We start from the raw sequence: 12,659 nt of genomic DNA, 5'->3' as shown, positions 1-12,659 counted from the left end.
CACTGCCCAGCCTGTGAAAAGCCCTGGTGACCCCAGACACACACATTCCCAGCATGCTCCACTGCCCAGCCTGTGAAAAGCCCTGGTGACCCCAGGCACACACCTTCCCAGCATGCTCCACTTTCCAGCCTGTGAATAGCCCTGGTGACCTCAGGCACATACATTCCCAGTATGCTCCACTGCCCAGCCTGTGAAAAGCCCTGGTGACCCAGGCACACACCTTCCCAGCATGCTCCACTGCCCAGCCTGTGAAAAGCCCTGGTGACTCAGGTACACACCTTCCCAGCATGCTCCACTGTCCAGCCTGAGATAGCCTTGGTGACCCCAGACACACACATTCCCAGCATGCTCCACTGCCCAGCCTATGAATAGCACTGGTGACCCCAGGCACACACATTCCCAGCATGCTTGTTTTTCCAGCCTTTGGAAATATTTTCATTCTGCATAAAATAGGAAATTCTTTTTCGGATCTTCACCTGAGAATAAGGAACAAGGGTGGTTGTTCAAAATATGTTGGAGGAAGCTCTCTGAATATAACATGACGAGCCACTGTGACAACACAGCCCCCTGGGTGGAGGGAGAGGAATACTGCGGCAGAAGGCACTTTCCTGCTCATAATTTGGAAAAGGATGGTGAAGGGATCAAGGCAGTAAGCATTCACCAAACTATTAATGAGGGTAGAACGTCATCTTTCTGAGCATCTAAGGTGCATGTTTAAATGATACCCATTTAAAATTCTGAACATTCAAAATAGCAGTAAACTAAAATGTGTCCTTTTATATCCATTGGAGGATGAAGGTGCATCTCACCCAAGCTTTTGGATTTTCAGTTGCTCCGTGGCTTATGTACCATTTGGATCAGGAGTAAGGAAGAAGCTCAAGGACTGTTAGCTTTGGAAGCGTAGGGTCTGTCTGTCCCGTGGACTCTGCCAGAAGAACAAACAAATCCTTCTTGAAGGAGTGCAGCCCGAGTGCCCCTTAGAGGCGAGGATGATGAGACCTCGTCTCAGACCCTTGGGCATCTTCTCAATAGGGGCCAGTCCCTGGAGAAGGACGTCATGCTGGTGGTTCAGTGAAAAAGAGAAACATTCAAGGAGACGTACTGACCTGGCAGTGGCAACAATGGGCTTCACCACAGTGGAGATTTCAACAACAGTGCAGAATTGGGCAGAGCTTCCTCCTGTGGTCTGTGGGATCCTTATGAATCAGAGCCAAGCAACACGGCACCTCTGGCAGCATCAGAATCTGTGTTGCTTTTGTCCAAGCAAGAATAACACCTGAAGGAGATACAAAAAATGAGACAGAGCCTGAAGGCCCAGTTCACAGAATCCGTAGTGTCATGGTTTCTTTTTCTGGGACCTGAAAGGAAAATCCATTTGGGAGCAAACAAGGAACAACTTAGAGAGCTGGACCTACTGGAATTTTAAGTGGTTCCAGTTCAGCCTTACCCCCTTTCTCATGAGCTATAATTTGATTTCCCCCGGAGCACCAGTCATGTTATATTAAAGTAAACATCAGGCATGATAATAGAAAATAATGATGTCTGCGAAGTGGAAGCTTCTTATTACTGCTTTATGATAGCATTTCCTTTCTGGCATATGCTCCCAATATAATTTTATAATGTTTCATAAGAAGACAGATGTTGTGCCTGTACCCTCATTACTGCAGAAATGAGGTCTTGAACATTTAAATATCATAGCAAAGTGAAAAGCATGCCTTTCCTCTTCTGCGGTGGATGAGTCAGTGGGTCCGCTTAGAGGAGCACAAGGTCACCAAAGAGAGCCCTGGACATAGGAGCCTGCTTTGAGGAAGGGGCGGATGAATCTGTGGGACAAAGAAACCCATCCATGGACTGTCCGGTCTGTCGCCCTGGCATGCATGTGTGATTCCATAGCCTTCCTTTTCCAAAGTTCACTTTACACCACTTTGCTCTAATAAGAGACCTAAGTTCAGACCTGTGTCCCCCAAAGAAGCCACTTTTACAAGAAAGTATGCCAGGGATGGGGTACGAGGAGGGACAGAAAGGATGCGGGACAATCATGTCAGCGTGTAGGCAGCACAGAGGAGCAGCCCAGGACGCGCCCTAAAGGAAGTGTGTTCACCCTAAAAGAGGAAGTGCCGGGAGCAGTGCTGCCACATAAGAAATTGGAAAAGAGACAGCTTCCTGGCTTCGTGGGCATTGACTGGACTGAACCACATAACAAAATACATGATGCTGAATTGAGCAGAAAGATTATACTTCTGGCTTTTAAGTCGAGATCGCTTTCTTTGTTGTGTCGCTTGATAGATACTGCTGTTGTAGGTTGATTTTTGATCTGTGGAGGCCCATGTGACAGAGTAGAATATCCCCATAGAGTTTTCTAAGCTGTGACCTAGTGGTAAGAAACTGTACTGCAATCCCAAAGACAAGCAGTTGGGGTCCACCAGCTGCCTCGCGGGAGAAGGGTGATCATTTTCCTCCCGTGCGATTAACTGCCTCTGAAGACACGCCGGAGAGGGTCAGTTATGATCACGCAACAACCATAGTCTATATAGAAGCAGGTCGCCTGGCATTTCATCCAGCTGAGCGCAGTCTTGAACCACTACCCTAACAGCTGGTAGTCTAGTGTTTAACCATTGCACCACCAGGGCTCTTTCCTAAAAAATGGGACCCAACTGACACTGAAATGATGGCCTAGCCCACTGGTTCTGGTGGGTCACCAAGCTATATGTTCATGAGTCACTCAGCCTTTGTGACGCTTCCGAGGCCCACCTGGCACAGGACAGGAAGCAGGTCTGTCTAGGTGAGTGATAGGAACACTGGTGGCATAGTGGTTAAAGCGCTTGCCTGCTAACCCAAAGCCTATCGTTTCCCACCCCCAGGGGAAAAGCTGGGGCATTCTGTGTCCATCAAGAGTCCACGTCAGACCCCCTAGAGACAGGTGAACTCTGCCCTACACGGGCTGCTGTGAGTTAGAATTGACTCGTCAACAATGGGGTTTTAGGCAGCTGATTCTTAAGCCACAGGTTGTTGTGGTTGCTCAGTGTCCTTGAGTTGCCCATGACTTGTGGTGACCCTGAGTACAGCAGAAGGAAATAGCCCTGCCCCAACCTCCCAGTTGCCCCTGGACTTAAGCCCAGGGGCGTGGTCACTGTGCATCTACCCTACTGGGGGTCTTCCTCTCCTTTGCTGGTCCTCTACTTCTCCAAACTTGAAAACTTTTCCCAAGGATTGGCCCCTGCTAATAACATGCCCCAAGTCTGTGAGGTGAGCACTTTCAGTAAAAACAAAACAATTAAAAAACAAAAACACCACCCCAAACTAGCTCACAACTGTAGAGTTGGAAGCAGCTCACACCAACCCTCCAGTGGGTTTCAGAGGCTGTAAATCACACTGGAGGAAATTGCCCCTTTTTCTTCTGTGGAGCTGGTTGTGGATTAAGAGCCTTTGGGTGAACAGCACAGTTCTCAGTGGGGTGTTCTGCCAGAGCACCCACACTTTAAGTAGAGGGGAGTTATTACTTTAACTAGGTTTGTGCAACATGACAGGCACCTCGGTACTGTTCAGTCCAGCGGGCACACTTGGCGTTTGGGTGGCTCTGCTGGGCAGTGACAAAGCCTTCATCTTCACTACTTTATCATGTGGTCCCGCTGCTGTGACCTCACTGTCCCTTGACCTTTGGCTCCATGGTGTCCATTTCTGAGCTTGTTTTGTATTTTTCTTGCTGTTAATGTAATTTCTGCTTTTAGAGGGGACAGCTCTCTTATTTCTTTTCTCATCAGTTACTCTTTCTGCTGATTTAATAACCCAAAGTCAGCAGCCAACAGAGACTGACTCGCTTCAGTGTGAAACGAAGTCCTCGAAACCATTTCATCTGCTGTTTTCTTTTACATTTTTTTCTGCATACACAGCAGGTTAGCCATTTTCTCATCTGAAAAACTAATCACACCACCACATTTTGCTAAGAAAATGAGATAAAATTAATCTAAAATTCTTAACTCTTCTTGAAAAATTGTCAGATTATTTTATCATTGTGTGAATGAACGTTTCCAAAGCAAATTGGTTTTGCAGTCAAGCGTTCACACACATTGTGTTTTACAACATTAAGTATAATGCACACAATGTGATTGCACTTTTCTCATCTCCCATGAGTAATTCTCGTTTCCATTAATCCTTCCGTCCTAACCCTTTGTGACTTTTGGGCTTGATTCTTGTGCAAATGCTATTCTTTTTGACCCTTCCATGGGTCAAGGGAGCAAATGCCTTGTAGACCTGTATGTTGTTTGGGTGAAAGGTGAGCCATTGGAGGGTAAATGTTTTTCCGTGTTGGCAGGGTGACTAAGGACCATAGCTCAGGGATTCTACCATTCTCTTTTAGACCATTAAACCTGGCCTTGTAATGTTTTCCAGTTGTGTTACACATTTCCCTCTGCTGTATCCGGGATTTCCTGTGATCAGTGCTGGATGGTGGAAGCCAGTCACCATCCAGTTCTTTGGACCTCAGGCCTGTGAAAGTTGAGGTTTACTAGGGTTTAGTCCTTTGGACAGACAAATTGTTTCCATCACTGTCCACCATGGGTAACCATTATTGCATTTGGCACATCAGTGTCACAGTGTTTAGCATCACAGCAACCATGAGTTACCTCTGTACAGCAAATAGACAGACGAATGCTATACCACTTAGAAGAATGTTTGACCAAAAACAATTAAAACCAGGCCTGAGGGATGCAGATTAAAATCACCCACCTTGGGCTTGGTAGCATAACTTTCTGTCCACTAGGCCCATGTAGATCTCTCTGTGTTGTCGTTGTTATTGTTGTTAAGTGTCGTTGAGCCGTAGATGACTCATAGCGACCCGATGAACTAAAGACCTGAGCCACGTAATCAAGAGACAATGAAGAAAGATGTTCAAGCTTCACTGAAGGCCTTGGCAGAAAAACAAGGGCCCATGAATCAGTAGGAAATGAGTAGACATGCTTCACCTAACAGATGCAGTTAGTACATGTTCAACAGTCTATGCAGTCTAGTACCTGTTCAACAGTCTATGCCAGGAGATTTGGAGGACAGCTGCCTGACCAACTAACTGAAAGAGTTCCATATTTGTTCTTATTCCTAAGAAAGGTGATAAAACAGGATGTGGAAATTATTGAACAATAATAATAACAACACAGTATTGCCGAAGATCATCCAGAATTGGCTAGAACAGTACATCGACAGAGAACTGACAGAAGTTCAAGCGGGATTTACAAAAGGCTATGAAACCAAGGATATCCTTGCTAATGTCAGATGGATCCTGGCTAAAAGCAAGGAGGATTAGAAGAATTTATGTATTATTGACTATGCAAAGGCATTTAACTATGTGGATCATAACAAATTATGGCTGACATTGAGAGGAATGGGAATCCCCAAACACTTAAATATACAAATGTTAAATCTGTCTATACCTAGACCAAGGAGGCTTTTGTGCAAACAGAGCAAGGGAACACTACACAGTTAAAAATTAAGAAAGGTATGTGACAAGTTCTATCCTCTCTGCATACATGTTCAGGCTGGATGCTGAGGAGATTATTCAAGGAGCTGTACTCTGTGAAAAAGAATGTATCATCAGGATGTGAAGAAGGCTCATCGATAAGCCCCCCATCCCTTTTCAATCTATATTCAGAACAGATCATACGGGATTCAGGGCTTTATGAGGAGGAATGTGATATCAGGATTGGAGGTAGACTCATCAACAACCTGTGTTACTCAGGTGACACAGCCTTGTTTGCCGAAACTGAAGATGACCTGATACGCTTGTTGCAGAAGGTCAAGAACTGTAGTCTTCAATATGGATTGAAGCTCAACATCAAGAAGACAAAGATTCTCACCACTGGGCCAATTGGCAGCACCATGATAGATGGAGAAGAGATTGACTTTTTTAACAATTACAGCTTGCTCGGATCCACAGTGAACACTCTTAACATCAGCAGTCAGGAAATCAAAAGACAAATTGCATTGGGAAAATCTGCTTTCAGGGACTTCTCCAGAGTACTGGAGAGCAACAGTGTCAGTCTAGAGACTAAAGTGCACCTAATCCAGGCCATGGTCTTCTCATTTACTTGTTATGTTTCAGAGAGTTGGACAGTGACTGAGGATGACAGAAGAACAATCAATGTCTTTGAGTTGTGGTGCTGGAAAAGAGTCTTGAACATAACCTTGAACTGCCAAAAAAAGCAAATAAGTCTGTCTTAAAGAGGGTAAAGCCAAGTTTCTCCTTGGAGGCTAGGATTTTGAAGCTCCATCTCACATACTTTTGGACATGTGGTCAGGAGAGAGTGGTCCTTGGAGAAGGACATTGTACTTAGAAGGGTTGGAGGGACAGCGCAGGAGACCCCGGATGAGATGGATTGATCGAGTGACTGAGGCAGTGGAGGTTGGTGTGTCCAAATTGGTGAGACTGGCTTAGGACAGGGCAGGATTCAAAGCTGCTGTCCATAGGGTTGCTGTGAGTCAACAGGAGACTCGATGGCACATAACAATGGCAACAACATGTAGATGACACAGCCTAGCTTGCTGAAAGTAAGAAAGGCTTGATGCACTTGCTGCAGATGTTCAAATAATACAGCCTGCAATATGGATTGCATCTTAATGTCACTAAAACAAGAATTCTCACCAGTGAACTGATATACAGCAGGATAGATAAAGATTAAAACTGCCAATGAGTCCTTTTTACTTCATCTGCACTTTTGGTACCAGCAGTCAGGATATCAGAAGACATACTATACTGGGAAAGTCTGCAATTACTGACTTCTCCAAAATATTGATGAGCAATGATGTCAGCTTGAGGACTAAGGTGTACCTGATCCAAGTGCTTGATTTGTGCTCTTTTCAGTCACTTGCAGTGTACCTGAGAACTTAACTCTGAATAAGGATGAAGGAAAATTGGTGCATTTAGTGCTGTGGTGTTAGTGAAGAGTTCTGAGCATCCCAAGGACTGCCAAAAGAACAAACATTTCTTGCAGAAGGTGCAGCCAGAGTGCTCTGGAAGGCAAAAATGATAAAGATTTGTCTCACGTATTTTGAGCATGTTGTTAGGAGAGGTTATTCCTTGGAGAAGGGCATCACACTTGAAAAGAGGGAGGTTCAATGAAAGAGAGGAAGACCTCCAAGTAGGTGGATTAAGACAGTGACTGCAGCAGTGGGCTCAAATAGGTCAGAGATTGTGAGGATGGCACAGGGTAAGACAGGGTTCTGATCCATTGTTCATGGGTCATAGTCGACTCGTGGCACCTAACAACAAAAAATAATAAGCATCCATTGCTGAATTTGACTGAAAAAAAAAAAGCATCGATCAATGGTAATTAATTATTCCAAAATAGAATATATATGAGTGATTGTCTGAAACACAAGATGCATGAATGAAATGCAACCTGAATAATTGTATAAAAGCAAAGTAACTGTATGAAACATGATGTAGATTGATTAATTGATTGATTATATACAATTTTAAAAAATACTCTGTGATTCAGAAAATCATGTTCAAGCGATCTACACTTAGAAATTATATGATGCTTTATGTACATGTTAAAGGAGCCCTCATTGTGCAATGGTTGAAGCATTCACCTGCTTACTAAAAGGTTAGTGGTTCAAACCTACCCGCCACTCCACAGGAAAAAGATTTGGCCATTCACTTCTGTAAATATTACAGCGTTGTAACACCGTGAGGCAGTTCTGCTCTGTCCTGAGGGTTAGTATGATTTGGAATCAACTCAGTGGCCATAGGCTTATATTTATAATAAGAATGCAAGAGGGACATCAGACCTATAGAAGCAGAGAGGTTACCCCAGGTATGAAGTAGACATACCTGAAGCTGTGCTTCTGAGTACATTCAGTGGTGTGGAAATAGGTAGGATAGAATTGGAGCGCTCTGGTGGTCCAGGGGGGAGCCTGATGGCAGAGCTCCTGTTGTTCTGTGAGCGGAAAGGTCATCAGTTCTAATCTGCCAGCTGCTCTACAGGAGAAGAATGAGCAGTCTCCTCCCATAAGGACTTAGAGCCTCAGAAGCCTGACGGAGGGTCACTGTGAGTCGGAAATGACTCTGTGGTGTGGGATTTGCAGGGTTTTGTTTGGTAGTACAGTCATGCTGGTCTGCTAATGGAATGGTTGATAGTTCAAGCCCACCCAGGTGAATCCAAGGGAAAAAGACCGGATGATTTGTTCCATTTAAAATAACAGCTAAGAAAATGCTGCAGAGCAATTGCAAACTGTCACAAGGGCTTGCTTTGAATTGGAATGGACTTCCTAATGCCCAGTGACAATAACAACACTCTGTCGTCCATCGTTGTAGTCTTAATTGGAGTGTGTATTACACACACATACACAACAGAAGCAAGGAAAGGACCCATTGCTCATGTGTGCTCTGTGTTACGGAATTATCAGTCATTTCTCTTCATATAAAATAACCAAACCCAAACCACTTCACTGCCGTTGAGTCAGAGCTGACTTTTGGCTGACCCTCAAGTGGGTTTTCAAGAGATTTTAAATTGTACAGGAAGGAGATTGCCCATATTTCTCCTGGAGAGCAACTGGTGGATTCAAACCACCTGCCCTTGGGTTGGTAGGGCAACTCGTTTTCTCTGTAAGCCGGTTATTACTTTCATAACCAGAGCAAGAATAAGTATTGCTCAAGAAATATGAACTAGCTCTGAGGAGGGGAAGTGTCTCTCCCTTCAGGCCCGTCTGCTGTAGGGATCTGTTTTCTCTGTAATAAGTCATTCTCCCTCTGGTGACTCTCTTCGGAATCACATTTCTGTAATATATTCTTTCTTGCTACCTTATCCATCTGGCAGGCAAGCAGCAAGTAAACTAGCAGCAAGATAAATAGATCTTGAATCTATAAAAATAGCTCCCACATACCCATGAGCTTTGGTATGGACGTAGAGTTTTAGAACACTTGACAGTTTTAAGTCTCTCACATACATCAGCTGTGAAAGCTATAGTGTCAGCTCTCTGAGGGACTCTGTGAGTGGCACAGCCTGTAAGCTCGCAGATACTAACAGGAAGGTCAGTTTGCTTGAGCCTTGACAGGAAGGACCGCCCGTATGCCTCTAGTAACCTACCATTGAAAGCCCTAAGCAGCACAGTCCACTCGGACACCCAGGGGCCACCATGAATTAGAATTCATTCTAGGCAACTCTTTCTTTGTTGATGCTTTGTGATTGTTGTTGTTGTTAAGGACAGAATGTTGTCTCCTCTGTTATTCTACTCCATCACCTGCACCTTTCTGATATTTGCTAAAAGATTTGTGGTTTTTGAACAGTAGAGCTAAAATGAGGGTGTTGTGGTGGCCTCGTGTGTAGGGACCTGTGCTGCCGTCTGGAACGCAGTGCCTCTCTGGTTCCAGTCCACCAGCAGCTCTGTGGGAAAAAGCTGGGCCATCTCCTCCAGTCTCGTTTACGGTCTTGGAAACTTGCTGCAGGGTCACTCTGAGTTGGTGCTGCCGCAGGAGCAGCGAAAAGATGATGATGATGATGATGATGGAGGAACACAACAGCAGCAGCAGCAGCAGACCTTCACTGGTGGCACACACAACCATCAGAGACGAGTGAACCGTTAGAGGTCATCTTGTGATGCCTACATGGCCACACACCTGCTGGGCTTCCCTTCCCAGTAGGAGCCAAGACACGAGTACACCAAGCAGGGGAGGCAATCAGTAAAAGAAAAATATCGTTAGCTCTGCTGGCCTAGTGGTAGTGGCAGTGCCACCAACCCAAGGGCATGCAGTTCAAATCCACCAGCGGTTCCTTGGGCAATCTCCTCCCATGTGATTTACAGCCTCTGAAAACCCATGAGAGGGTCAGCTGTGATTCAGTTCTGGCTCAGTGGTACCTAAGAACAACAGCAGCATAGGCATTTACAGGGGCTCTGGTGGCCTAATCCATGGGGGCTTGTGTTGCTAACCCAAAGGCCCCATTTCTGGTGGTTCAAATCTACCGCTGGGAGAAAGATGGGCCATCTCTTCCAGAGTGACTTACAGCTTCAAAAACCCTATAGGGGATCAGCTATGGGTCAGTTCTGGTGCACCGGCTTTGAGTTGATAGACATTCAGACAAATGTCGTGGTAGCCCAGTAGATTAAGGAGTTGGGTGCTGACCGAAAAGTCAAGAATTGAAACCTACTCTGAAGGAGCAAGACACTGTAGTCAGCTTTCCATTAAGGATTAGCAGATTTGGAAACACAGTGCAGCAGTCCCCTCCACGCTGATGGTCACTGTGAGGCCAACTGGACTCAACCGCAGAGGGTTTGGATTCTGGTTTGCACAGAGGTCACAGGGTGGTGCTCAAGATTAACCCTCGGTTCCTAACTGAAAAGTGTCAAGGTTGAGTCCACCCAGCGGTGAGCTCAGATGAAAGATCTGCAAGTCTGCTTTGGGAAAAATGAGACACTAGAAACCACCTGGAGCACAGTTTTCCTGTGACAGCTGTGGGTTCGCCATGAGCGAGGAGGCCGCTGACAGGAACTGGTCTTACCAGCCTCATAAAGGAGTAAGGTCGTAGGTTGTGTCCTTTCTGTCATAGGTCTCCTCTCCAGACAAGAACAGGGTCTCATGCACATACGAAGTACCTTCACAAGGACACGCACGTGCGTGCATACACAAATTCATTGTTCTCAACTAAGAAAAGAGTGTCATCAAGTCCGAAGAGACTCCTAGCAGGCCCTTCAGCAGGTTTGCTGGGGCTGTAAATCACACGAGAGGAGATTGCCCGCCTGAGAGGAGTTGTTTGAGTGTGAGAGGGACTTTGCCCGCGTGAGAGGGAGTTTGCCCGTGTGAGAGGAGTTGTTTGCCCGTGTGACAGGAGATGTTTGCCGGTGTGAGAGTTTGACTGTGTGAGAGGAGTTGTTTGCCCATGTTTCTCCTGTGCAGCAGCTGGTGGATTCAGACTTCATTCCTTTGGGTCTCCAGCACCTCTCTTTACCACTGGGCCACCACCAAGAAAACTACCAACTCTGGTTACTGCCTGCATCCATCTCATTACCGCGTGCCTGACCAGTTAGAAGGAAGTGGCTTTCTCTTTCCTGTAACTTTGTAAAATGATGCCTTTTCCCCATTTGTCTCCTAATCACAGCGGAATCGAAGAAGAAGAAAAAGGAAGGCAAGAGGCAGGAGAAGATGCTGGACTGAACGGCGCCCCCTTCAGGAGCACGAAACCAACGTCCATGAGCGGACAGCTGACCTGTTGCATTTATATCTTCTATAGGCTTTGTATTCCAGAATTATCCTTAGCTTAAGTACATAAGAGGCAGAATCAAAAAGAGAAGAACGTTTTCGTAGTAGCATTTTAAAAATGTGTATCCTAGTACCATTAGGGTCTTGTTATGCAGGGCAGTAATGTGCTGTAGAAGTTGACTTGTAGTAATGTTACGTGATAGAACACCCCAGGTAAGTTGTTTTTTGAATGGTGATATTTTACATTTAAAATCTTTTTTTGTTGTTTTTACATTTTCCCCCCTTTTGGCAACAATTTCAATGTTATGACTGTACACTACTTCTCTTGTTAGGTAATTTTTTTCACTTAGAATTTTTCCCCCCAATTTGCAAAAAAAGTATATACTAAACAATGCAGCAATAAAATATAATCATCCTATTTGGAAAATATCTTGTTTTCTGCCAGTAGTTTGGGTGGTGTTTTGGGTGTTTTTGTTTTATTGTGTTTGTTTTTGGTTTTTTGTTTTGTTTTGTTTTGTTTTGTTTTGTTTGTCTGTAGGAGGTGGGGAGCATGCCCTGGTTCACTGTGGACTTGTCTTTTTAAAAGGAGAAAAACAACATTAAATATGAAATTCTTAAACTTTGGCAGAAAAATTTGTTTTCTTGACAAAATTACTTTCACATCAGAGAAAAAAAGTCTGAGGAAGATCAATCAAGGTAATAGTAGGAAAATAAAGTGCAATAATTTGGCATTATAACACCCCCTAATAACACTCTTGTGTTCTCCCTCACAAATCAGTTAATATTAGGAAGTTATCAAAGTACTTCAATCCCTCAAGCACTCAAATAGTAGAAATTTTATTTTTAACTCTTTCAGTGTTATTTTATTTCCACTTTTTTATATTTATAACTCTGACTGATTTCAAAACTAGTTCCAGAGGGCTCGAGGGACCAAGAGACTGTTCTTATTACCACGTATTGAGTTAGGCTGGACTGGTGCTGTAGCCAGAGCTGTTTCCACACTGCTAACCAAAAGGTCTAAAGTTCGAAACCACCAGCCTCTCTGCCAAAGACGGGCTTGCTGGCTGTGCGACGGGGCTGGCCCGCCTGGTGCTATGAGTTGGAATTGACTTGAGGACATTGAGTTTGGCTTTGGTTTTCAGCTAGTTGTTGCCAAGTTCATTCTGACTCATGATGACCTTATGTGGACCAGGGTAGAACTGGGCTCTGCAGAGCTGTCAGGAGGTGACTTTTCATATATAGATCTCCAGTCATTTGTTTTCTAGGCTTCTGGGTGGACTTGAACTTCCGGCTTTTTAGTTAACAGCTAAGCATCTTAATTGTTTACTAGGTATCACTCATAGGGAGTTTATATAAGAGGATAAGAATATCTAAATGCAAAGCAGTAGTTGGTGTTTGATTTCAATAATTTCCTCTCTGTTGCATATATGTGTGCTAAAGACCGTCTGTACTGTGCTTCCCATGTTAGGTTGTA

General features: G+C 44.6%; 1 protein-coding gene across 1 annotated transcript in view; it reads left to right on the top strand.

Annotated features, from left to right (window-relative positions):
* PTN (pleiotrophin) overlaps window positions 1–11,140 on the top strand; it is a 27,350-nt gene extending 16,210 nt beyond the window's left edge. Inside the window, exon 4 of the mRNA XM_006887209.1 lies at window positions 11,085–11,140. Within this exon, the coding sequence (XP_006887271.1) occupies window positions 11,085–11,140 (56 nt within the window). The remainder of the gene's footprint in view (window positions 1–11,084) is intronic.
* Window positions 11,141–12,659: the final 1,519 nt, after the last annotated feature.

The sequence above is a fragment of the Elephantulus edwardii genome, unplaced genomic scaffold, assembly GCF_000299155.1.
Source record: "Elephantulus edwardii isolate Elephantulus edwardi_28Jun2011 unplaced genomic scaffold, EleEdw1.0 scaffold00055, whole genome shotgun sequence".
NCBI lineage: Eukaryota > Metazoa > Chordata > Mammalia > Macroscelidea > Macroscelididae > Elephantulus > Elephantulus edwardii.
This window is presented reverse-complemented; position numbering and strand designations above follow the sequence as displayed.